The following is a 27,555-nucleotide window of genomic DNA, read 5'->3' on the forward strand; positions in this document are numbered from 1 at the left end:
TTCTGGGTTGATCCCACCTCTCTTATCCAAGTTATGTTTTGGCTACAAAACTTAGATTAGCTATAACTTTATGGGAGAAGCTGGTATGGACTCATCAGTGGTATCATGTTTCCCAGCGTAATGAGCCCATCAAGAAAACATCAAACATCTATGCGATATGACCGTCCATTTGGGCGCAAATCATATCTCAGGTTCTGGACATCCGAGAGTTTTGCAACAGGCACCACAGCGAAGCTGGGTCTGCTCGGATCGCAGAAATATGATTTTTATATTTCTGCTGGGTATGGTTTTCGCGGGACAATCCCTTATTGTTTTATTCAAACTCCTGGTTTCAAACAAAGAGTTTAGTTCCCGCACTTTTTTTCTCTTTCAGCTGAGAGAAGCCAAATGGTGTGAGGAAGATGGTTTAAGGTTTCAGAGCTAGCCCAGGCAGGGGGGCACTGGTCAGTGTGTGAGTGAGCCATGGGCGAAAAGAGGAGGGGGGAAGGTGCTGCATGAGCTGACAGCCTGCATTGGCATAGAGGGCTGGATTTTTCTGGAAAGTTACAACAGAAAACATCATATTTTGTAGACAAAACCCCATACCTCACAGACATTGTACATCACAGTCATCCCCCACATATGGGGTATCAGCGTACTCAGGACAAATTGGACAACAACTTTTGGGGTCCAATTTTTCCTGTTACCCTTGTGAAAAAAAATTGCGGGCTAAAAATCATTTTTTTTTAGGAAAAAAAATGATTTTTTATTTTCACAGCTCTGCGTTATAAACTTCTGTGAAGCACTTGGGGGTTCAAGGTGCTCACCACACATCTAGATAAGTTCCTTGGGGGGTCTAGTTTCCAAAATGAGGTCACGTGTGGGGGGTTTCTGCTGTTTAGGCACACAGGGGCTCTGCAAATGTAACATGATGCCCGCAGACCATGCCATCAAAGTCAGCATTTCAAAATATCACTACTTCCCTTCCGAGCCCCGATGTGTGCCCAAACAGTGGTTCCCCCCACATATGGGGTACCAGCGTACTCAGGACAAACTGTACAACAACTTTTGGGGTCCAATTTCTCCTGTTACCCTTGTGAAAATAAAAAATTGCGGACTAAAAAATATTTTTTTTAGGAAAAAAATTTTTTTTATATTTTCACGGCTCTGCGTTATAAACTTCTGTGAAGCACCTGGGGGTTCAAAGTGCTCACTATGCATCTAGGTAAGTTCCTTAGGGGGTCTAGTTTCCAAAATGGGGTCATTTGTGGGGAAACTTCAAACTTTAGGCACACAGGGGATCTCCAAACACGACATGGTGTCCGCTAATGATTGGAGCTAATTTTCATTTCAAAAAGTCAAATGGCGCTCCTTCCCTTCTGAGCCCTGCCGTGCGCCCAAACAGTGGTTCCCCCCACATATGGTGTACCAGCGTACTCGGGACAAACTGGACAACAACTTTTGTGGTCTAATTTCTCCTGTTAGCCATGTGAAAATAAAAAATAGCATGCTAAAAAAATCATTTTTGAGGAAAAAAAATGATTTTTTATTTTCACTGCTCTACGTTATAAACTTTTGTGAAGCACTTGGGGGTTCAAAGTGCTCACTACACATCTAGATAAGTTCCTTAAGGGGTCTAGTTTCCAAAATGGGGTCACTTGTAGGGGCTTTTCACTGTTTAGGCACACAGGGGCTCTCCAAACGTGACATGGTGTCCGATAACGATTGGAGCTAATTTTTCATTCAAAAATTTAAATGGCGCTCCTTCCCTTCCGGGCCCTGCCGTGCGCCCAAACAGTGGTTTATGACCAAATATGAGGTATTGGTGTGCTCAGGAGAAATTGCCCAACAAATTGTAGGATCCATTTTATCCTGTTGTCCATGTGAAAATAAAAAAACTGAGGCTAAAAGATAATTTTTGTGAAAAAAAAGTACTTTTTTTATTTTACGGATCAATTTGTGAAGCACCTGGGGGTTCAAAGTGATCACTATGCATCTAGATAAGTTCCTTGGGGGGTCTAGTTTCCAAAATGGGGTCACTTGTGGGGAAGCTCCAGTGTTTAGGCGCACAGTGGCTCTCCAAGCGCGACATGGCAAGCGCTAAATATTCCAGCATATTTTCCATTCAAAAAGTCAAATTGTGCTCCTTCCCTTCTGAGCCCTGCCGTGCGCCCAAACAGTGGTTTATGACCACATATGAGGTATCGGTGTACTCAGGAGAAATTACCCAACAAATTTTAGGATCCATTTTATCCTGTTACCCATGTGAAAATGAAAAAATGATGCTAAAAGAAAATTTGTGTTGGAAAAATTAAAATGTCCATTTTTTCCTTTCTCGTTGCTTTAGTTCCTGTGAAGCACCTGAAGGGTTAATAATCTTCTAGAATGTAGTTTTGAGTAGCTTGAGGGGTGTATTTTTTAGAATGGTGTCACTTTTGGGTATTTTCTGCGATATAGACCCCTCAAAGTGACTTCAAATGTGAGGTGGTCCCTAAAAAAAATGGTTTTATAAATTTTGTTGTAAAAATGAGAAATCGCTGGTCAACTTTTAACCCTTATAACGTCCTAACAAAAAAAAAATTTGTTTACAAAATTGTGCTGATGTAAAGTAGACATGTGGGAAATGTTATTTAGTAACTATTTTGTGTCACATAACTCTCTAGTTTAACAGAATAAAAATTCAAAATTTAAAAATTGCGAAATTTTCAAAATTTTCACCAAATTTCTGATTTTTTCACAAATAAACACAAAAATTATTTAACTAAATTTGCCACTAACATGAAGCCCAATATGTCACAAAAAAAAATCTCAGAATCGCTAGGATGCGTTGAAGTGTTCCAGAGTTATTACCTCATAAAGGGACACTGGTCAGAATTGCAAAAAATGGCCAGGTCATTAAGGTCAAAATAGGCTGGGTCATGAAGGGGTTAATAAATACATGTATCATGCTATCTGACAAGCTACGATTTGTTACATGTGTACAGGATCAGAACAAATAACATTACTGGAATGCATCACCAGAACTACCAACAATACAGAACTATACTACCAGAACCACCAGCAGTACAAAAATACATAACTAGAACCACCAGCAGTACTGAATTACATTACCATAACCATTATCAGTACAGGGATGCATCACCAGAACCACCAATTAACACCAGAGTACATCACAAGACCTACCATTAGTATAGGAATACATTATCAGAACATCCATAAATACAGGAATGCATAACCAGAACCCCCAGAACCCATCATCAGTACATGAATACATCACTAGAACAACCATAGCCAGAGCCATCAATCTGTACATAAGTACAACACCATAATTGTATAAATATATCACCAGACCACCATTACTACAAGAATACATCAACAGAACTGCCATCAGTATAGGGATCTATCACCAGAACTACCAATTTCATGTGAATTCATCACTAGAACCACCATCAGCATGTGAAAACGTCACTAGAACCACCATCAGTAAATTAATACAACCACAGAACAAAAATTAGTACAGGAATACATCAGAATAGCCACCATCAGTACAGGAATACATAAACATAATCATTACTAGAACCACTATCAGTACATGAATACAACTCCAGGACCACCATAAGTACATGAGTACAGTTCCAAGCTTAGTGCAGTGATCAAATGTAATGTCAGGTCAGCACCATATACTATTGTATTGTACGAACCTATGATTCCCAGTATGTCTGTAATGAGCTACTGGCAGTTGTTATGAGTCATCAGACGGCAGACCATACAGGAACCATAGAACTAATGAGATGAAGTCAGGATCACAAATAAACTTTTACATCCAGGTACCTTATAAGTGACCTCTTCTCTGATTTGCACTTTTTAGCTTTCTTTTCTTCTCCATCTTGTCCAAACACTATGGTGTTTTTTCACATCCACAATTCGTCTTTGCACACTTCCCTATTCTCTTGTCTTCTGCAGCACATCCTGATTCAGTGTGTTTAAAAATAAGTCATTATAATGACTGAATAAAGATATCTGCCCTACATTAATAATAATTGTCTCTCACTGTGCTCCCTGTACATAGCCTTCACACGGTCTTCTTCTTTCCATACTGGACTCCATCTTCACACTCTCTTCTCAGACTGTGTTCCCCCTTTATGACCCACTCTCCATACTGTGCCCTTGCACTAACCCCTATGCTGCTTCTATCTATATTGCCCACCCACAAGACAGTCTCTATACTGTGCCCCTACTCATACTCCTTCCACCTCTGCATACTGTCCCCTCCATACTGTGCCCTCACATGGTGCTATCACACTGCTCCCTCTCTATACTACCCCACCACACTATCCTCATACTATTCCCATCAATACTGTCCCCTTACACTTTTATCCCCATACTGTTTCCTCACACATTTTATTCCCCACACTGTCCCCCTATGCTGCCCCTCTCACTACATAGTCTCTATGTTGTGCCTCATCACACATTTCTCCCTCCATAATGTCCCCTCGCACATTTCTCCCCATACTTTCCCCTCACACATTACCCTGCTCACCTGTACAGTCTTCTCACACATTTACATTCCCAATACTGTTTCCTTACACTTTACCATCCCATCCCGTACTGTTGCCTCACAAATCCCCTCAACTTCATACTATCTCCTCACACAATTCCCCTATGCTGTCTCCTCACACATTTCCCCATACTTCCCCCTAATATATTTCATATATTTCCCTTCCCTATACTGCCTCCTTACACATTTTATTCTCCCTATACTGTCTTCTCACACATTTATTTCCTCCCTATACTGTCTCCTCACACTCCCCATCTTTCCTCTTCTTATACTGCCTACTCACACATCCCCCTCCCAATATTCCTTCTTCACAATTCCCCATCCTCCCCATACTGCCTACTTACACTTTTTAACATACTAACATAGTAGCATAGTAACATAGTTAGCAAGGCTGAGAAAAAGCCATTTCTCCATCCAGTTCAGCCTATATTCCGTCAGAATAAATCCCCAGATCTCCGTCCTTCTAAAGAACCTAACAATCACTGTAAGATACAATATTGTTACGCTCCAGGAAGACATCCAGGCCTCTCTTGAACCTCTCGACTGAGTTCGCCATCACCACCTCCTCAGGCAGGGAATTCCAGATTCTCACTGCCCTAACAGTAAAGAATCTTCTTCTATGTTGGTGGAGAAACCTTCTCTCCTCCAGACGCAGAGAATGCCCCCTTGTGACCGTCACCTTCCTTGGTATGAACAGATCCTCGGAGAGATATTTGTATTGTCCCCTTATATATTTATAAATGGTTATTAGATCGCCCCTCAGTCGTCTTTTTTCTAGACTAAATAATCCTAATTTTGCTAATCTCTCTGGGTATTGTAGTTCCCCCATCCCCTTTATTAATTTTTGTTGCCCTCCCTTGTACCCGCTTACATCTTCACTTGGCCGAATGTCAGCTTGACGAGTGACTCCGAGAAACATCAGTTTCTTACTCTGAGGTTAGCAGAGTGCCACTGCCTGGGAGACGCCTATAACTGCAGCATTAGGCAGCTCAACAGCACCCCCTGCTAGCTACGCTCAGGTCAAATGCCATGCATGCTCCCTCTAGAAGTGCCACTGCGTTATGTACACTTTTTTAATGATATTTTTCTTCCAACTAATCGAAATAAAAAAGAAACAACTGCAGATTATCCTCAATATAAATCGACTATAAGCTCCTATGCAGATGTGTATGCAATTTACAGAGCAAGAGGAACGGAGCTATAAAATTTTATATATTTCATCTGGAAAAGTAGGCAGTGTTTATAAAAAAAAAATACAAACATGTTATGAAATGGAAACAAAAGCAATACAGTATTTACAATGACATCAGATAAAAGGGGTAACAAAAGAAAAGTACTGAACCTGTGTCATGGAAATGGCTCAGGGCTTAGTTCTTTTAAGCACTCCATAAAACAACAGATAGAACCAGAGTTCTCTGTCTTCCAGAACTGACAAATGACAAAACCCCAAACTCTTGTTTTTATTAGATCAAGGTTGCGCCCACATACCTCCCATTGGTGAGCTCATATTAGTCGTGAGATATGCTAGGTCTTTAGAAGACTATGAGATACCCAACTTTCAGGATATCTTTGCCACTGAAGGTCCCAATCGGGAGATATTGTTGTCATGTTTCTTATAAGAATTTTCCAGAGGAAAACCAATTCCCCTGCACAAGGACAGGCTAGCAGGGGCATTGTTTGACAGCTTACTCCCTCTGCAGCTAGCAACGGCTGACTTCCGCACCTCAGGTGCACGGTTAGACTCATAGGTTTCTGCGATCTGTGGGGCCGTGGCAGCCTCCTTTTGGCTCCCAGTTAATCACAAATTGTCCCACCTCCACAGGGCAAAGATGAAGAAATTGGACTTTCACCATCAGGTCCTTCAACTCTTCGAAGGTGATAACTGGACTCACTGCTCAAAGCTGGTTCTGAACCCATCCACCACATCACTGCAGCTGTCTTGAGGTCCACGATGGAGAGTCCAGAACTTTTTTCAGTACACTTCAGAAGTCAGCTGATTTTTCCTTATCAGGGCTTATTTGATGGCCTCATAGTTTCTGTCTTGTTTTCAAGGGAGAGTGGCAAACACCTAAAGAGCTTTGCCTAGTAGCCCTGGGGTTGAGTATTTAGCCCACTGGTCATCAGGCAACTGGTACTGTCTACATGCCTTTTCAAACCCCCTCAAAAAATTTGATCAGATTCATGTCCTTGTCCATGACAGGAAAAGACTCGAGATCGGGTTTAAAGGTGTTGACATTACTGGAATCACTGTTCAGTTTGGTAGATTGATCCTTCTGGAGTCAGGCCAACTCCAGCTGGTGGCGTCTGTTAGCCTGTCACTTTCACACCTCTTGCTTGGCTTGTTGTTCAGCAAACTCTCGCTTGGCCTATTGCACTGCAACCTCCCGCTAGGCCTTGGCATGCCACTCTGCGAACTCACTCTCCGCTCTGCATTCTTGTAGCACAAGCTGCATCCACATTTGAGGGTCAGTTGTTGCAGAATGAGTGGCAAGCAAGAGTCCATTACAATCTGAAAGCTATGGCTGCTGATGTCCCCTTCTGAATCAGACAGTTCTGGAGCCGGATCCACAACTGGGCATCATGGAGCTCCAATGGTCCCATACTCTGGTGCCATATCGTGTTGGTGCCTTGCATTATCCTCAACCAAGACACAGATAAACATTTCTTTTGTTCTGTCTGACCAATCGAGACCTGCTCCTCACACAAACTGATCAGCATAGCTTTTTTGTTCTTCTTATAAGCAACTTCAATCTTAGCAGTCATTCTCTAAATAAAAGATAGCACAGAAAAACGAGAGAGGTGAAGGGTGCAATTGCTACATGCACAGTATTGTCCCAGGTATAAATAAACACTGTGTCTGATCCTCAAAACTGCACAGAAATCTCGCAGGGATCATGCAAGTTTTTAGTGAAAGGGATGATTGCTCACCCTAGATCACAAATGCTCTGTGATCTACCACTTGCTGCCAGTTTGTCAGGAAACTCAACTCTGCTGCCTCCAGTCTTCAGAACAATTACACCATTGACTGACCAGTGATGGCCGTGGCTGTTTTCCCTACTAGGCCGGTAATTGGGAAACTTACAGTGAACGTGTAGTACATGGGCCGACTGCGGGTGGTCCTTTTCGGCTGCGGAACAGACAGGAGACAGACGCAGAAATCCTTTCAATCGGGTCCAAACTTTATTAGCTGTCCTCTTGACATCCACAGCAGACACAACAGCTTCTGCTCCCTGGCCTGGGTACTTGTCACCTTCCTTCTCCTCCTGTCTAGCGAAGACCCCTAGGTTCCTGCACTGTGGATGCCGTTAGGTCGTTAGGCCCATGGCCACAGCGCTTCCCCGTCCAGGTCTGCCTGCTGTAACACTTACTCACTCTTCAGTGTTCAGCCATCCTGTACCCCAGACCTCCGTTAGTCACTGCCGTCCTGTCCTGCAGCTGTCCTCTCAGGGCCACCCCCCTCTTCCCAGTCCCGTAACTCCGCCCACCATGACTTTGCAGTTCCCCAGCCTAAAGCTGCTGTTGAGTCCTTTTCTCACTACTCTCTGTCTCCATCTTGTGGTCAAAACCAGTACTGCACTGTCTTTTCCCAATTCTAGCTGTTGTCCCACACATATACATACAAGTCAGAATAAAGCATTGTATACATCATCTTCTTTACATTTCCCTCTTTATCAGACAGGTCCATAGGTCAGTCCACCCCCTACTAGCGCATAGTATATATACAGTTGTGGCCAAAAGTATTGACACCCCTGCAATTTTGTCAGATAATACTCAGTTTCTTCCTGAAAATGATTGCAATCACAAATTCTTTGGTATTATTATCTTCATTTAATTTGTCTTAAATGAAAAAACGCAAAAGAGAATGAAGCAAAAAGCAAAACATTGATCATTTCACACAACACTCCAAGAATGGGCCAGACAAAAGTATTGGCACCCCCAGCCTAATACTTGGTTGCACAACCTTTAGCCAAAATAACTGCGACCAACCGCTTCCGGTAACCATCAATGAGTTTCTCACAATGCTCTGCTGGAATTTTAGACCATTCTTCTTTGGCAAACTGCTCCAGGTCCCTGAGATTAGAAGGGTGCCTTCTCCAAACTGCCATTTTTAGATCTCTCCACAGGTGTTCTATGGGATTCAGGTCTGGACTCATTGCTGGCCACCTTAGAAGTCTCCAGTGCTTTCTCTTAAACCATTTTCTAGTGCTTTTTGAAGTGTGTTTTGGGTCATTGTCCTGCTGTAAGACCCATGACCTCTGAGGGAGACCCAGCTTTCTCACACTGGGCCCTACATTATGCTGCAAAATTTGTTGGTAGTCTTCAGACTTCATAATGCCATGCACACGGTCAAGCAGTCCAGTGCCAGAGGCAGCAAAGCAACCCCAAAACATCAGGGAACCTCCGCCATGTTTGACTGTAGGGACCGTGTTTTTTTCTTTGAATGCCTCTTTTTTTCTCCTGTAAACTCTATGTTGATGCCTTTGCCCAAAAAGCTCTACTTTTGTCTCATCTGACCAGAGAACATTCTTCCAAAATGTTTTAGGCTTTTTCAGGTAAGTTATGGCAAACTCCAGCTTGGCTTTTTTATGTCTCGGGGTAAGAAGTGGGGTCTTCCTGGGTCTCTTACCATACAGTCCCTTTTCATTCAGACGCCGACGGATGGTACGGGTTGACACTGTTGTACCTTTGGACTGCAGGGCAGCTTGAACTTGTTTGGATGTTAGTCGAGGTTCTTTATCCAACATCCGCACAATCTTGCGTTGAAATCTCTTGTCAATTTTTATTTTCCATCCACATCTATGGAGGTTAGCCACAGTACCATGGGCTTTAAACTTCTTGATGACACTGCGCAGTGTAGACACAGGATCATTCAGGTCTTTGGAGATGGACTTGTAGCCTTGAGATTGCTCATGCTTCCTCACAATTTGGTTTCTCAAGTCCTCAGACAGTTCTTTGGTCTTCTTTCTTTTCTCCATGCTCAATGTGGTACACACAAGGACACAGGACAGAGGTTGAGTCAACTTTAATCCATGTCAACTGGCTGCAAGTGTGATTTAGTTATTGCCAACACCTGTTAGGTGCCACAGGTAAGTTACAGGTGCTGTTAATTACACAAATTAGAGAAACATCACATGATTTTTCGAACAGTGCCAATACTTTTGTCCACCCTCTTTTTTATGTTTGGTGTGGAATTATATCCAATTTGGCTTTAGGACAATTATTTTTGTGTTTTTTCATTTAAGACAAATTAAATAAAGATAATAATAACAAAGAATTTGTGTTTGCAATAATTTTCAGGAAGAAACTGAGTATTATCTGACAAAATTGCAGGGGTGTCAATACTTTTGGCCACAACTGTACATCCGACTCCAACACATGGAGTTATATATATATTTATATATATATATATATATATATATAATACATACTGTATATACTCGAGTATAAGCCGACCCGAGTATAAGCCGACCCCCCCCTAATTTTGCAACAAAAAACTGGGAAAACTTATTGACTCAAGTATAAGCCTTGGGTGGAATATGCAGCAGCTACTGGTAAATTTAAAAAACAAAAATAGATATCAATAAAAGTAAAATTAATTGAGACATCAGTAGGTTAAATGTTTTTGAATATTCATATTGAATCAGGAGCCCCATATAATGCTTCATACAGTTCATGATGGCCCCATAAGATGCTTGATACAAAATGCACCCCATATAATGCTGCACAAAGGTTAATAATGGCCCCATAAGATGCTCCATAGAATAATATGCCTCATATGCTGCTCCATAAAGGTTATGCCCCCATAAGATGTTCCATAGAATAGGCCCCATAAGATGCTACATAGATTATGCTCCCATAAGATGCTCCATAGATTATCCCCCCATATGCTTCCCCCATAAGATACTCCATAGATAATGCCCTCATATGCTGCCCCCATAAGATGGTCCATAGATAATGCCCTCATATGCTGCCCCCATAAGATGCTCCATAGATTAATCCCCCATATGCTGCCCCCATAAGATGTTCCATATATTATGCCCCCATATACTGCTCCATAGATTATGCCCCCATATGCTGCCCCCATAAGATACTCCATAGATAATGCCCTCATATGCTGCCCCCATAAGATGCTCCATAGATTATGCCCCCATATGCTGCCCCCATAAGATGCTCCATAGATTAATCCCCCATATGCTGCCCCCATAAGATGCTCCATAGATTATGCCCCATATGCTGCCGCTGCTGCAAATAAAAAAATGGCATACTCACCTCTCCGTCGCTGGGGGACAAGTGCCGATGTTACCGCTGGCTCAGGAACCGATACCTGAGATATCCACCTGTCCCGGGTCCATCGCTGCTCGCCGCTGTCTGCCGCATCCTCTGTCAGTGACGTCAGGCAGCAGAGGGTGCGGCACGCACTAACCACATCACCACGCCCTCTGCTGGCTGAATGTCACTGACAGAGGACGCGGCAGACAGCGGCGAGTAGCGATGGACCAGGACAGGTGAATATTTCATATACTTACCCCATCTCTGCAGCCCCATTCTCCCACGGTCTCCCTTCATTCCATCAGTGGTCACGTGGTACCACTCATTAAACTCATGAATATGCGCATATTCATGAGTTTAATGAGCGGTACCACGTGACCGCTGAAGGAAGGAAGGGAGACCATGGGACAAGCAGGGGGGTTGCAGAGACGAGTTGGGGGGTCAGTATGATCTGGCAACCCCGCTCCCCCTCCCCCGCCGACCTCCTGGCGTATATGACTCGAGTATAAGCAGAGAGGGGGACTTTCAGCCCCAAAAAATGGGATGAAAATCTCGGCTTATACTCGAGTATATACAGTATATACATCCCGATATGATCACGGCCAACTTCACAATAATAAAAGGAACTAGCTGCCATGTCAATCTTTTATACAGGCCAACTGGACACCTGTTTAGATAGCGTATTGCTTCAGGGGTGCAGTTTACAGAGCAACAGGAACAGAATTATTACATTTTATATATTTTTAATCCGGAGTGATAAATAAAAAAAATCTACAAATAAGTTACAAAATGGGGACAAAACAGTACGGTGTATATAAAAGAGTATAAAAGGGATAACAAAAGAAAAGTACTAAACCTGTGTCACAAAAATGGCTCAGAGTTTATCAAAGGGCAACGCTCCTTAGAGCAAATCCTTAGGGCAACAGACAGAACTACAGAGTACTGTGTCTTCCAGAACTGACAATTGACAAAAACCCAAATTCAGATTTTTATTAAAATAAGGTTATGCCTACATGCCTCCCATTTGTGCGCTCATATTGGGGGCTACTTGTGGGATATGCTTGGTCTTTAGAAGACTCAGATCCCCAACTTTCAGGATATCTTTACCCCTGGAGGTCCCAGGTGGGAGATATAGTTGTCATGTTTCCTATCATGATTTTACCTTTCTATAAAGATGAAACATGGCATGGATAGCATCATCCTGGTGATATGAGTGAGTGTTATGTTCATCCCTTCGTTATGACGCTGAATATATATGTCCCATAAATATTAAATCAGTGCAAACCCCAAAATTCATCAATAACTACAGGCTCCAGAGAGTAAGAGATATTTCCTTTGAACAGAGGAAACCTCTGTAATTCTCTGACTCTGAGTATATGAATCCTAGACTTGGTGTGCGGTTCTCAGCAGAGAAGTGTCAGCTCTTTCTCACTTTACCAGTTATAGTTACTCCCATATGTTAATTGTGAGGGTGATATGTCCTCTCTCGGGAGATGTTTTTATGGATTTTACAATATTTAGCTACGACAATACACTATATATTACACCACACAGGACAAATCTTCTATATACAACACCACATGGAACAGATCCTCAATATACCAGATCTATTTTATTAAACAAGACATAATAACTAACAGGCCCATATATTTTAATGTAAACAATGAAATATGTCATGAAATATTTTTAGTAGCGTCTATTACATTATGCATTTTGTAATTTTTTTTGTCTTAGGAGAAACAAGTTCACTACATGAAGGTCTCAATCCATTGGATAGTAAGAAGAATTTAATAAGAAGGCCTCGCAAGTTCACCATTCATGATGTTCTCGTCATAAGACCTGTTTGCATTGAGAAACAAGCCCTTAATGAAGATATTATCTGGCATTTTCTGCAAAAGTTAATGGCCTTGAATGCCTCAGCAAGGAATATTAATGTTCAGGAAAGCACAGAAGCTGGATCTAGAAATGTTATTGATGTTGCAGACATTAGTGTTTCAGCGTCTATACATCCTCTAGATATAGTTTGCATTCTCCTACATTCTTCCGACATTTTTTTACAACAGGAAATTTTATCAAAAATGTACTTGTGTCAGTACGCCGTCCCACTGCTGCTCCCGGCAGGTAATGGCCACAACTGCACTTTCATGCTTTGGGCGATGAGAGAGATTATTATAAAATGGATTTCTTGCAGTAAAGACCTCAGAGAAGATAATTTAGTGAACATAAAAATGCCAACAATTTCCTTTGTAAGACTTGGAGAATCCGGCTTTTCAAAGTCTACAATTCTTAATAACTTGCTTTCTTCGTCTATGTCTCACTTTGAAATGTTTGTCAACTGTGAAATGGACGGTGGAGACCAACCTAAAACAGTAGCAAATGGTCTGGTGGAAATATCCTGGTACTTTCCCGGCAAACAAAAGAATATATACTCTGAACCTTTTGCAGTTACAAATTTACACGGAGACATCAGGGATCATTGCAAGCAGTTCAGATTTATAGCAGAAGTATCATCTGTGGTGTTCCTGTTTATCAAAGATGTGACCGATGCAGATTTTAACTTCTTATCTTCCTGCAAAAACACACACTTTTTTGTAATTGTGGAAGAAAGCACTAAGGAAAAGTCAAAAGAATTACTTCAAAATCTGGAAATGTTATCTAAAACCATAAACCTGAAGATGTACAAGATCAGCACTAACAGAAATAGAGAACTAGTGAAAATGGTACGGTCACTTACGTCAGACATTGTTAAAACCACAGACACAAAAATGTGCTTGGTTAACATGGCTCCCACAGCTGAATACTTAGACATTGAGGTGGATGAAAACAATGGACCTTGCCAAAAGGCGAAAAAATATGCCCAGTCAATAATTCAACATATTGAAAGTACACTTGAATATAAGAGCAGTACAATGAAACTGCAGGGCGCTCTATGGAAAGAAATATCTAAAATAGACAAGGAGTTATGTAGACAGAAATACCAAGGGGACACAGATGACACAGATCACAAGAACCAACTAGTCAGTAAGCGTTTGGAAAACCACAGAGCTCAGTATTGGCAGGCGGTTCCTCAGGACATCAACTCATTTATTAAAGCAATGAAGGAGTTGGACATGACAGAAAAACGCTATTTTCTAAAATGGATGAAAACTTTCCTAGATTCTCTTGCTAGAAAAAATCTATCCGTTCTACGTACAAAATTCAAACAGAAACAGAAGGAGTCCTCGGCGTTTGACAAAGGGATATTGTACTTGTCTCAAGAGATCTCTGACAGTTCGCTGGGTGTCGAACACTTTTTACGTGAGTTGGCGCAATATTATGAGGCTGAATGTTCTTTGGTAAATGTGCAAGAAGTGAAAGTGAATCAGAGAAAGTTTACAGATCTTCCAGGAATTGCCGCTGATCTCCTGTTGGATGGGTTCCCATTGGAGCTGATGGATGGAGATGCCTCCAACATTCCCTTACAGTGGATAACTGATGTCCTGACTGAGCTGGATACGAAGACTGGAGGACAATATAGGATGAGGGTGATAACTGTGCTGGGAGTGCAGAGTACGGGGAAGTCCACCCTCCTGAACACCATGTTTGGTCTACAGTTCCCTGTGGCCAGTGGTCGATGCACACGAGGAGCCTTCATGACTCTTTTGAAAGTGGAGAAGAACTTCCAGGAAGAACTAGGCTGTGAATTTATTCTGGTGATCGACACTGAAGGGTTAAAAGCTCCTGAATTGTCTAAACTCGATGACAGTTATGAACATGACAATGAGTTGGCTACACTTGTGGTTGGGTTAAGTGATGTCACCATAGTCAATATCTCCATGGAAAATACGTCAGACATGAATGACACATTGACCATTGTTCTCCATGCGTTTCTTAGAATGAATGGTGTTGGTAAGAAGCCCAACTGCCAATTTGTACATCAGAATGTAAGTGATGTAAGTACAGATGACAATACCATGATAGGTCGAGCACAATTTTTAAATGAACTCCAAGAAATGATCAAAGTAGCTGCAAAAATGGAAAAGAAGGATACAAACATACAGTTTTCAGATATCCTTGACTATGACCCCCAGAAACACAGCTGGTACATCCCTGGTTTGTGGCACGGTGTTCCTCCAATGGCTTCAATTAATGTTGGCTACAGTGAAACTATTTATGAATTAAAAAAATACATGTTCACATTCATGACAGAAAAACATCATGCAGGTATCCATAGTATTAGATCTTTTACCAAATGGACAAATACCTTGTGGCAAGCTATAAAGTACGAATCTTTTATCTTTAGTTTCAGAAACATTCTGGCAGCCGAGGCCTATGAAAAGCTGTGTAACAAGTACTCAGAACTAGAATGGGAATTTCGGAGGCAGGCCTACAAATTGATCTCCAAGTTTGAAAATTCAATCAAGAATCAATCAATCAAAAGTAATACTTCGGGACAGTTAGAGCAAACATTAAATACATCAATGGATCAAATCTTAGAGCAAGGGGAAAAAAATATGAGCAGTCAACTGTCAACTTTTTTTAAAACTGGAAGCAACAATCCTCATCTTATAGAAAGATACAAAGAAGAATTTTTTAATTCTGTGAAAGGTCTAAGGAGAGAGCTGCAAAATCAGATCACCAGCAAATTTACAGAAACTATTTCAGCTGAAAAGAGAAAACGTAATCTCAAAATAATATTGAGGCAGTATCTCCAAAATATTGACATCCAACTCAATAGGTACAAAGCAAAGTTAGCTGGTCTGCGCGACGTCAGAGAGCTTGAGGAAGAGTTTGAGTCCATATGGCAGGGTATAATTGGAAACCTACAACCACATACCATAGAAAAACTGAATGTTGGCAACAGAATGTTAAAGCAACTTAGAGATGAAACGAGGAACAGAGGAAGCAATGTAAGCGGGATGTTACACAATGTGGGGTCTCTTCAACAATATGAAGAGAAAAGCTTTTGTGTAGAAGACAAACATACAGATATCAGTATTTTACAAAAAGTTGTTAATTTACTGAAACGTAACAATGCCAAAGACCAACTTCAGAACTGTGCATCAACAATCATTGACCTTTGCCAAGATTACGTTACAGAGAAGGTCAAGACCGGCGAGGACTACAGTGACATGTACTGCAGAGAATTACTAAACATGATAAATGGCCACCTAGAGAAAAATTCTGGAAAACTGTCCTACAACCATTTGTTTCAGGTGGAGCTCAAGCTTCATATTTTGGGCAGAGCAGCTCCTCAATTTCAGAAGATGCATGACCACTATCGGGTGAGTAATGATCCCATCTATCAAATACGAGCACTGAAACCAAAGTATTTCAACATACTTAAAGCTAAAATCATCCATACTAATGAAACAAACATCAGAGCTAAGTATTTTTGTGAGCAAGGATTAATTCCGGCTATAACAGCCTACATTTACAACAATCTCGGGAGACAGATAATTGATGATATTCTGAAAGATGCAGATGGTGCAATATTTAAAAGTAGAAAATCCTTCCATTACCATCTCTTGGCAGAAATGCTTGACATAGACTCCTTTGAGAGGTATACTATGTACATTAACAACTACAAGACCTACATTAACAGATGGATTTACATCTACATTCTACAAAAATATCAAAGCACTGATACTTTATCAAAGCTGATTGATAAAAACCTAAAATCAATTCTTAAAAAAATAAGATGTGCTATCGGAGACACTCAGGCTCAGCCCTTTGACAAAATGTCAGAATTTCTCAAATATTTCTCTATGGTTTTAAAGCAAGATTTGGTGATTCCTCGGATTGAGATGGAAATGACCGCCTTCCAAAACAAAGCAAATATGTCTCAATTCTGGCGAGACATTGAATCGTTCCTCTTTGAGATTAACAATCAAATTAGGGCCAGTCTAAAGACTAAGAGCGTTACATTTCTCCTTTGTAATCTTAGTCTACAGCCTCAAACTGCATTGGCTTCTAAGGTCATTGGCTGTGAGCAGGAATGTCCATTCTGTCATGTTCCATGTGAAGCAGAAAGTGTTAACCATAGGAAACATTTTGCAACTTGCCACCGACCTAAAGGAATGGCCCAGTATACATGGTCGGAAACCAATACTCTGTGCACTTCAATTTGCACCAACGATGTCATTTCTGATGACTGTTTTGCGAATCTGAACACTAATGGAGAATGGGTTCCCTATAAAAACTACCAAACGGTTTATCCAGAGTGGATCATAGAGACTGAAGAGAAGAACAATTCTTCAAATTACTGGAAGTTCATCTTCACATGTTTCAACCTTGAATTTGCTAAATTATACGATGTTGAGCCAGCTGAAATACCGGAGGAATGGTATCGAATAACAAAGAAGCACGCTCTGCGTAGTTTGAAGGCTGCGTATAACATAGGATAAACGAGGGAGAAATGCAAGATTATTAATATTTAATTGGAAAAAAATTGCATGATTGTTATATATGACCAATTAGAACCATCTTGGGAAATACTATACTAATCTGAACTAAGCTTTACTTAAAGGGGTTGGCCACTACTTTACAAGTTCATATTGTGTGGACTGGCTGCCATAGACTTTACTAAATACCCTGCTTTCCTAATTCCTGCTGTAACCTGAGCTGCTCCCCCTGGTCAAATAATCTCTGGCCCATTGACTATCTGTGATGTCATGTAAATTTCTCCCAAAGTTTATGGCTTTGGAATCTGATGTGACATCACAATCATGTGACTTTTCTTGCTGTGTGAGTGGTTTGATTCAGCAGAGCTCACTCAGTTTCTGTGCATGCCGCCAGCTCTTTCTCCTATCTGTATGTATATAGCAGGGTGTATATACATGTTCCCACACTGCTCTATACCCTGTATAATATATATAAACACTGTTGTATTCCATTTACATAATGAATGCATATTAATTATTTTTCTCCCCCCCCATTCATCCATCCATCTGCAAGTGATGGGGAGTAGGGAATAATCTTTATTACAGGGCTGCTGTTCTGGTGCTTTTTGCATGACTACTCTTCCCTGTGGCAGTGTCCTATACAGTAGATTGTGCTAGGGCTGTGTGTGCAGCTGGGGGAGGAGTGGGAGGGATGTGCTCGCTGGTGGCTTGCAGCCCAGCACAAGGAATTCTGGGAAATTGTATCAAAAGGGAGCAGAAAATTCTGAAGAGGAAGTGATGGCTGTGACTACAGAGCTGGTGTCAGGGCACAGGAAGTGATGGCTGGGACTACAGAGCTGGTGTCGGGGCACAGGAAGTGATGGCTGTAACTACAGAGCTGGTGTCGGGGCACAGGAAGTGATGGCTGGGACGACAGAGCTGGTGTCGGGGCACAGGAAGTGATGGCTGTAACTACAGAGCTGGTGTCGGGGCACAGGAAGTGATGGCTGGGACGACAGAGCTGGTGTCGGGGCACAGGACGTGATGGCTGTGACTACAGAGCTGGTGTCGGGGCACAGGAAGTGATGGCTGTGACTACAGAGCTGGTGTCGGGGCACAGGAAGTGATGGCTGGGACTACAGAGCTGGTGTCGGGGCACAGGAAGTGATGGCTGGGACGACAGAGCTGGTGTCGGGGCACAGGACGTGATGGCTGTGACTACAGAGCTGGTGTCGGGGCACAGGAAGTGATGGCTGTGACTACAGAGCTGGTGTCGGGGCACAGGAAGTGATGGCTGTGACTACAGAGCTGGTGTCGGGGCACAGGAAGTGATGGCTGGGACTACAGAGCTGGTGTCGGGGCACAGGAAGTGATGGCTGTAACTACAGAGCTGGTGTCGGGGCACAGGAAGTGATGGCTGGGACGACAGAGCTGGTGTCGGGGGACACAGGACGTGATGGCTGTGACTACAGAGCTGGTGTCGGGGCACAGGAAGTGATGGCTGTGACTACAGAGCTAGTGTCGGGGCACAGGAAGTGATGGCTGTGACTACAGAGCTGGTGTCGGGGCACAGGAAGTGATGGCTGGGACTACAGAGCTGGTGTCGGGGCACAGGAAGTGATGGCTGGGACTACAGAGCTGGTGTCGGGGCACAGGAAGTGATGGCTGGGACTACAGAGCTGGTGTCGGGGCACAGGAAGTGATGGCTGGGACTACAGAGCTGGTGTCGGGGCACAGGAAGTGAAGCAGAAAAGCATATAACAAAACTTGACAGAAAAGGTCTATGGTGTTTGGGGGTATTATCCTTAAGCATTTATGGCAAAACCAGTAACCGCGTCAGGGTCGTGGACAACCCCTTTAACAGCAGAAATAAAGACATTCCACTAGATCAAATTTATAAAGTATTTGTCTAAGATAAAAAGCATTCTATGATATAGAATAAAGGCAATTACAAGGTGTAAAAGTTTGTAAAATGCAATAAAACTACAATAAGTGGTCCATAGTTGTGGTAATTCCTCTATGAGGTGCATTTAGCTTGTACCAGGTAATGTTGTTGCCACACATCATGTTTCTCTTGAGTTTCTTCTGTCTGTAATTGAGTAAAGACAAGAATATGATGAAGCATCATTCTGATATCCAGGCTGTGAGCAAAGAGGTTGTCCTGCTTTATCAAGCCATCCATGTTTTAAGCGTTTGGCTTACATTATGCCCCATTGTCAGCACACTCATGGCTTTTCATTCTTTTTCAGCTCCTTTTATGTACTGTATATAGAAAAAACAAATCACCAACACTATAAAATGATTTGGGGTGGCAACGTAACATAGAAATAAACGTGTAAGTATCTTTTACTGACTTTCACATTACTGAGACGGGAGATAAATGGTGAAATGATTCTAGAGGAGAAAAACCGTGGCGCTCTCTAAGCGTAGCAAAATTAGATTAAATGAAAAGGTGAGTTGTAAAGGAATCTTGCTCACCTGATGAGGTTGTGCCATCTGAGGCACAACTCCCGTTTTGGCATGTTTACAAGCGACTGCCGCCAACCTGATGGGGTGGGAAAAGCCACTTCCAAGGATTTCCCACAATGTGAAGACGAAGGTGAACATCCATGGAGATTCTGATTTGGCTTGTATCCTAAGTCATACTACAAGACTCGTTAAAGGGTTGATTGTGACTTGTAGGATCGCTACTACCAATAGGTGGCGCTGTAGAGTAAAAGTCCTCTTTCTTTCTGAAGAGGCAATTTGCATCCATGGAGAGGCGCTGTATTTGCCACTGAGTTTAGTCAAGGTCAAAAGCTTCAGGTTACTTCAGTGGATGTTTGTTTACATTGTGATGTCTCATCTGATCCTCGTTTTTACTCTAGTCTCTTCTTCATCTGGTCAAACATTCAAGCCAACATCTTTCAGCAGTGAGTCGTCACTGCAAAGTTATAAGCTTTCTTACGTTATACTGGTGACTGACAATTCATGGAGGGGGGGCTCAATGGTCTCTACTGAAAACTCTGCTGTATCAAGTCATTTCTGAAAGATGTTGGCTTGAATGTCTGACTATACAGAGAAGAGACAAAAGTAAAACTGAGGGTCAGATGAATCATCACTATGTAAACAAGCATCCACAAAAGTAACCTGAAGCATTACACCTTAATTCAACTCGGTGGCAAAAATGGCTCCACTCCTTCCTTTTTTCACTTTGATCTGAGACAGCAGATGGCAGCAGGTGATCATGAACTTCTATGGAGTTGGGAGGAGGAGGAAGGAGCTAGAGGGGGACTTTAGGTGTAAATCCCTTTTCATGAGTTTGGGGAATTACACGTGCATCTACAGTAGGTTGTTTGCTAAAGTTGTACTGTATGTACCTTTCTGATATAGCAGAGCTTTCAGCAGCCTCATTATGCTTCCACCGTGCTAATATTTCCTTAGCAGGTAATGTAGAAAGTAATGTACTTATTGTGTTCTGCCACTAGGTGAGTTAATAAATAGGGATGAGGAATCGGTGATCCTCGGATATCACTTGGGTATCTCGGCACTCGGCGAGCATTGGCCGATGCTCGGATTTGAAGCTCGAATCCCTGCCACATATGTTTGGCACCAGTTACACAGCCAATAAACATGCATGGATTGCCTGACAGTCACTGTAATGCCACAGCCATCTTGGTTGTGACATTATTGTCATTGGCCGTATGACATCATCAGGGCTAATAAAGGGACGGGTGCCGCAGCGCTCAGCACACTGATGCAAATGCACATCTCAGGGACAACGGTAATTAGAGGGATAGAGTAGTTATTCAGGCCTGTGTGTTCACATTTTAACTAATCAGAGTCCTCTAGTGTTGTTACTAGTGTTGATGCTGAACCATCATACTTACAGTCCTTCTAAGGGCTAATTCTGTGCTTTGCTGTTTGTATCAGGTACATTGTGCATTTAGCCTAGGGACAGAGCAGGAGCAGGGATAGTGGTGGAAAACAGCCTCTAGGCAGGGCTTAGGGCTTTGCAGTTTGTTGTTTCATATATAGCTGCTGCATGTGATCAAATGTTTATTTTTGGGGTGGGGGTGAAAAAATTGACATCCATACAGTGTAACATGGTTAGTGTTGCAATACGGTGGTATATAAAACCCCAAAAAAATGATTTTTTTTTCTCGATTCAGTTGCTTATCCATAGAGTTTAGCATGGTTAGTGTTACTTTATGTTGGTATATAAAACTGCAAAAAAAGTTTAATTTTTTTCTTTATTCGGTTAGTCTTCCATACAGTGTAATGTGCTTTGTGTTACATTACGGTGGTATTAAACGCCAAAAAAATGCTTTGCCTGCCTGCTGCAGATGACCTTTTTTTATTATTCAAAATAAACTTGGTTTCCAGAGAGCTAGTAATTAGAAAATGCTAAAGGAATGTGGTAAGGGACAGGGAAGTTGAAGTGCTGTTGATTTTGCATGCAAATTACGAGAACGTGGGGCAAGTGCGACTACGCCTGTTGCTGGAGCAGAAGAAACGCACCGATCCAGGACACATGGCTTACTGTCCCACTTTATAGGGAGGCACGGGTCACCACTTCTGAAGCCACAACAGTTCACAAAGGTTGTCGCTTGACTAGAAGATAATGCTTCCTGCAGGCTGGGCAGCACCACACAGCCTTCCGCACTGTCCAGTCTCATCAGCCAATAGTCTGGCTAACTTAACTCTCACCTTGATCCTCCTTCCACCCACCATGTTGAGTTCCAAGAGTCCAGCGATCCTACACTAGGACACTCCGAGGAGCACAACATCAATAGCTCCTATATATGAGTGAGCAGGTAGGAGAGTGGCCATAGAGCCTATATATGAGGGAGTAGGTAGGAAAGCGGCCATAGCTCCTGCATATGAGGGAGCAGGTAGGAAAGCGGCCATAGCTCCTGTATATGAGGGAGCAGGTAGGAGAACGGCCATAGCTCCTGTATATGAGGGAGCAGGTAGGAGAGCGGCCATAGAGCCTATATATGAGGGAGCAGGTAGGAATGCGGCCATAGCTCCTGTATATGAGGGAGTAGGTAGGAGAACGGCCATAGCTCCTGTATATGAGGGAGCAGTTAGGAGAGTGGCCATGGCTCCTATATATGAGTGAGCAGGTAGGAGAGCGGCCATAGCACCTATATATGAGGGAGTAGGTAGGAAAGCGGCCATAGCTCCTGTATATGAGGGAGCAGGTAGGAGAGCGGCCATAGAGCCTATATATGAGGGAGCAGGTAGGAGAGCGGCCATAGAGCCTATATATGAGGGAGCAGGTAGGAATGCGGCCATAGCTCCTGTATATGAGGTAGCAGGTAGGAGAGCTGTGATAGCTCCTATATATGAGGGAGTAGGTAGGAAAGCGGCCATAGCTCCTATATATGAGGGAGCAGGTAGGAGAGCGGCCATAGCTCGTGTATAGGAGGGAGCAGGTAGGAGAGCGGCCATAGCTCCTATATATGAGGGAGTAGGTAGGAGAGCGGCCATAGCTCCTATATATGAGGGAGTAGGTAGGAATGCGGCCATAACTCCTGTATATGAGGGAGCAGGTAGGAGAGCGGCCATAGCTCCTGTATATGTGGGAGTAGGTAGGAGAGCGGCCATAGCTCCTATATATGAGGGAGTAGGTAGGAATGCGGCCATAGCTCCTATATATGAGGGAGCAGGTAGGAGAGCGGCCATAGTTCGTGTATAGGAGGGAGCAGGTAGGAGAGCGACCATAGCTCCTATATATGAGGGAGAAGGTAGGAGAGCGGCCATAGCTCCTATATATGAGGGAGCAGGTAGGAGAGCGGCCATAGTTCGTGTATAGGAGGGAGCAGGTAGGAGAGCGACCATAGCTCCTATATATGAGGGAGTAGGTAGGAGAGCGGCCATAGCTCCTATATATGAGGGAGTAGGTAGGAATGCGGCCATAGCTCCTGTATATGAGGGAGCAGGTAGGAGAGCGGCCATAGCTCCTGCATATGAGGGAGCAGTTAGGAGAGTGGCCATGGCTCCTATATATGAGGGAGCAGGTAGGAGAGCGGCCATAGCACCTATATATGAGGGAGCAGGTAGGAGAGCGGCCATAGCTCCTATATATGAGGGAGCAGGTAGGAGAGCGACCATAGCTCCTATATATGAGGGAGTAGGTAGGAATGCGGCCATAGCTCCTGTATATGAGGGAGCAGTTAGGAGAGTGTCCATGGCTCCTATATATGAGGGAGCAGGTAGGAGAGCGGCCATAGCTCATGTATATGAGGGATCAGGTAGGAGAGTGGCCATAGCTCCTATATATGAGGGAGCAGGTAGGAGAGCGGCCATAGCTCCTATATATGAGGGAGCAGGCAGGAGAGTGGCCATAGAGCCTATATATGAGGGAGTCGGTAGGAGAGCGGCCATAGCTCGTGTATAGGAGGGAGCAGGTAGGAGAGCGGCCATAGCTCCTATATATGAGGGAGTAGGTAGGAGAACGGCCATAGCTCCTGTATATGAGGGAGCAGTTAGGAGAGCGGCCATAGCTCCTATATATGAGGGAGTAGGTAGGAGAGCGGCCATAGCTCCTATATATGAGGGAGTAGGTAGGAGAGCGGCGATAGCTTGTGTATAGGAGGGAGCAGGTAGGAGAGCGGCCATAGCTCCTATATATGAGGGAGCAGTTAGGAGAGCGGCCATAGCTCCTATATATGAGGCAGCAGGTAGGAGAGCGGCCATAGCTCCTATATATGAGGGAGCAGGTAGGAGAGCGGCCATAGCTCCTATATAAGAGGGAGTAGGTAGGAAAGCGGCCATAGCTCCTGTATATGAGGGAGCAGGTAGGAGAGCGGCAATAGCTCCTATATATGAGGGAGCAGGTAGGAGAGCGGCCATAGCTCCTATATATGAGGGAGTAGGTAGGAGAACGGCCATAGCTCCTGTATATGAGGGAGCAGGTAGGAGAGCGGCCATAGCTCCTATATATGAGGGAGTAGGTAGGAGAACGGCCATAGCTCCTATATATGAGGGAGTAGGTAGGAGAGCGGCCATAGCTCCTATATATGAGGGAGTAGGTAGGAGAGCGGCCATAGCTTGTGTATAGGAGGGAGCAGGTAGGAGAGCGGCCATAGCTCCTATATATGAGGGAGCAGTTAGGAGAGTGGCCATGGCTCCTATATAAGAGGGAGTAGGTAGGAAAGCGGCCATAGCTCCTGTATATCAGGGAGCAGGTAGGAGAGCGGCCATAGCTCATGTATATGAGGGAGCAGGTAGGAGAGCTGCCATAGCTCCTATATATGAGGGAGTAGGTAGGAAAGCAGCCATAGCTCCTACATATGAGGGAGTAGGTAGCAATGCGGCCATAGCTCCTGTATATGATGGAAAAGGTAGGAGAGCGGCCATAGCTCCTGTATATGAGGGAGCAGTTAGGAGAGTGGCCATGGCTCCTATATATGAGGGAGCAGGTAGGAGAGCGGCCATAGAGCCTATATAAGAGGGAGTAGGTAGGAAAGCGGCCATAGCTCCTGTATATGAGGGAGCAGGTAGGAGAGTGGCCATAGCTCCTATATATAAGGTAGCAGGTAGGAGAGCGGCCATAGCTCCTGTATATGAGGGAGCAGTTAGGAGAATGGCCATGGCTCCTATGTATGAGGGAGTAGGTAGGAGAGCGACCATAGCTCCTATATATGAGGGACTAGGTAGGAGAGCGGCCATAGCTTGTGTATAGGAGGGAGCAGGTAGGAGAGCGGCCATAGCTCCTATATATGAGGGAGTAGGAAGGAGAGCGGCCATAGCTCCTGTATATGAGGGAGCAGGTAGGAGAGCGGCCATGGCTCCTATATATGAGGGAGCAGGTAGGAGAGCGGCCATAGCTCCTATATATGAGGGAGTAGGTAGGAGAGCGGCCATAGCTCCTATATATGAGGGAGTAGGTAGGAGAGCGGCCATAGCTCCTATATATGAGGGAGTAGGTAGGAAAGCGGCCATAGCTCCTGTATGTGAGGGAGCAGGTAGGAGAGCGGCCATAGCTCCTGTATATGAGGGAGCAGGTAGGAGAGCGGCCATAGCTCCTGTATATGAAGGAGCAGGTAGGAGAGCGGCCATAGCTCCTATATATGAGGGAGCAGGTAGGAGAGCTGCCATAGCTCCTATATATGAGGCAGCAGGTAGGAGAGCGGCCATAGCTCCTATATATGAGGGAGCAAGTGAAAGCACGGCCATAGCTCCTATATATGAGGTAGCAGGTAGGAGAGCGGCCATAGCTCCTATATATGAGGGAGCAGGTAGGAGAGCGGCCATAGCTCCTATATATGAGGGAGCAGGTAGGAGAGCGGCCATAGCTCCAATATATGAGGGAGCAGGTAGGAGAGCGGCCATAGCTCCTATATATGAGGGAGCATGCAGGAGAGCGGCCATAGCTCCTATATATGAGGGAGCAGGTAGGAGAGCGGCCATAGCTCCTATATATGAGGGAGTAGGTAGGAGAGCGGCCATAGCTCCTATATATGAGGGAGTAGGTAGGAGAGCGGCCATAGCTCCTATATATGAGGGAGTAGGTAGGAAAGCGGCCATAGCTCCTGTATGTGAGGGAGCAGGTAGGAGAGCGGCCATAGCTCCTGTATATGAGGGAGCAGGTAGGAGAGCGGCCATAGCTCCTGTATATGAAGGAGCAGGTAGGAGAGCGGCCATAGCTCCTATATATGAGGGAGCAGGTAGGAGAGCTGCCATAGCTCCTATATATGAGGCAGCAGGTAGGAGAGCGGCCATAGCTCCTATATATGAGGGAGCAAGTGAAAGCACGGCCATAGCTCCTATATATGAGGTAGCAGGTAGGAGAGCGGCCATAGCTCCTATATATGAGGGAGCAGGTAGGAGAGCGGCCATAGCTCCTATATATGAGGGAGCATGCAGGAGAGCTGCCATAGCTCCTATATATGAGGGAGCAGGTAGGAGAGCGGCCATAGCTCCAATATATGAGGGAGCAGGTAGGAGAGCGGCCATAGCTCCTATATATGAGGGAGCATGCAGGAGAGCGGCCATAGCTCCTATATATGAGGGAGCAGGTAGGAGAGCGGCCATAGCTCCTATATATGAGGGAGCAAGTGAAAGCACGGCCATAGCTCCTATATATGAGGTAGCAGGTAGGAGAGCGGCCATAGCTCCTATATATGAGGGAGCAGGTAGGAGAGTGGCCATAGCCATAGGTCCCAACCCTCCTGATTCTCGCGGGATTGTCCTGATTTCGGGGCCGTATCCCGCCGTCCCGGCCGGGAAGCTATTTATCCCGCGATATGGGGCCGCGATCTGGCGAGGAATGGAGGAGGCAGAGAAGATAGGGAGGAAGTCGGGTGAGCGAGGAATGGAGGAGGGGGGGGAGAGAGAGAGATCTGCTGTTTACATTGTGTCCTATCCTCCAGTCACCTCCAGAGCTGCAGTCACTATTCTACTGTTACATTGTTTCTTATCCTCCAGTCACCTCCAGAGCTGCAATCACTATTCTGCTGTAACATCGTGTCCCTATCCTCCAACTCTTTTATTTTACAAAATTATCAAAATTACACTCAGAAACAAACCACAATACATAAACTAAAGAAAACCAACATAGACAGACATAAAATGTGCAAAACATGAGCAAACAACTGAAAGTCCAAATCCTTTTCTTGTCCTCCACTGAGCTTGGCAGCTTAGGGTCCCCCCAGCAGGAATCCACTTAAAAGAAAATACAAAGAAACATAAACCACTCTCCCCACTCTCACTCCATTCACACCTCACCGATTTTACTGGTTTACTATTTACAATTTTACTATTTACAAAAACCAAATGAAAATAACTCTTTCCTGGCCCTCCGCCTTGAAAAAAAAGAACTCTGCCACTTTGGCCGACAAATCTTACCTCCTATTACACAGCAAAGATTTTTTTTTTTTTTTCCCTTTTTTTTTCCCTCTCCCACACATGGCAACAAGTTCGCAGCCTTTTTTTCCCACCACCTTGCACCGCAGGTCCTACAAGTTTGTAGCCTTGTCACTGCAAAATCTGGTCCACGAAAGTTTATGGCCTTTTGATTCCACACGAAAACTATTTCCAGGGTCCGCAGAGTCTACTTCTCCTGCCCTGCTCCTTTGCTCCTTCATGTTGCTCTTGGCTTCCGGACATCCATCCACCACCCCCCATGCACCCCCCTCCCAACCTGACTACACCCCATCCACACATTCTAACTAAAAAAAAGTGTGTTATATGTTTTTCCTTTTACCAAAGCACAACCAAAAGACATTTTCCAAAACTCTCAATACCATCCCATCTACTTACGCATTAATATACAAACTAAACACAGCATTTGCATACCCAAGGCCCAAGTTTGGCACCTGTAAGCCCAATATCCATTATATTTCCTGTTTTTAAAACAAAAAGCTAAGGTGGCATGCACCAGCCCACCACCAGGAA

At 43.9% G+C, this 27,555-nt stretch overlaps 1 protein-coding gene across 3 annotated transcripts in view; it reads left to right on the forward strand.

Moving 5' to 3' along the window:
• The window catches only part of LOC141050831 (interferon-induced very large GTPase 1-like), a 178,833-nt gene extending 159,666 nt beyond the window's left edge, over positions 1–19,167 (forward strand). For all 3 annotated transcript variants that reach the window (XM_073547506.1, XM_073547505.1, XM_073547507.1), the window contains one exon: positions 12,542–19,167. In XM_073547506.1, coding sequence (XP_073403607.1) covers positions 12,542–17,193 — 4,652 coding nt within the window. In that variant the 3' untranslated portion in view covers positions 17,194–19,167. The remainder of the gene's footprint in view (positions 1–12,541) is intronic.
• The last annotated feature ends 8,388 nt before the right edge of the window (positions 19,168–27,555 follow it).

Source organism: Dendrobates tinctorius, unplaced genomic scaffold (genome assembly GCF_039654945.1).
Source record: "Dendrobates tinctorius isolate UK_male_01 unplaced genomic scaffold, ASM3965494v1 ptg000152l, whole genome shotgun sequence".
NCBI lineage: Eukaryota > Metazoa > Chordata > Amphibia > Anura > Dendrobatidae > Dendrobates > Dendrobates tinctorius.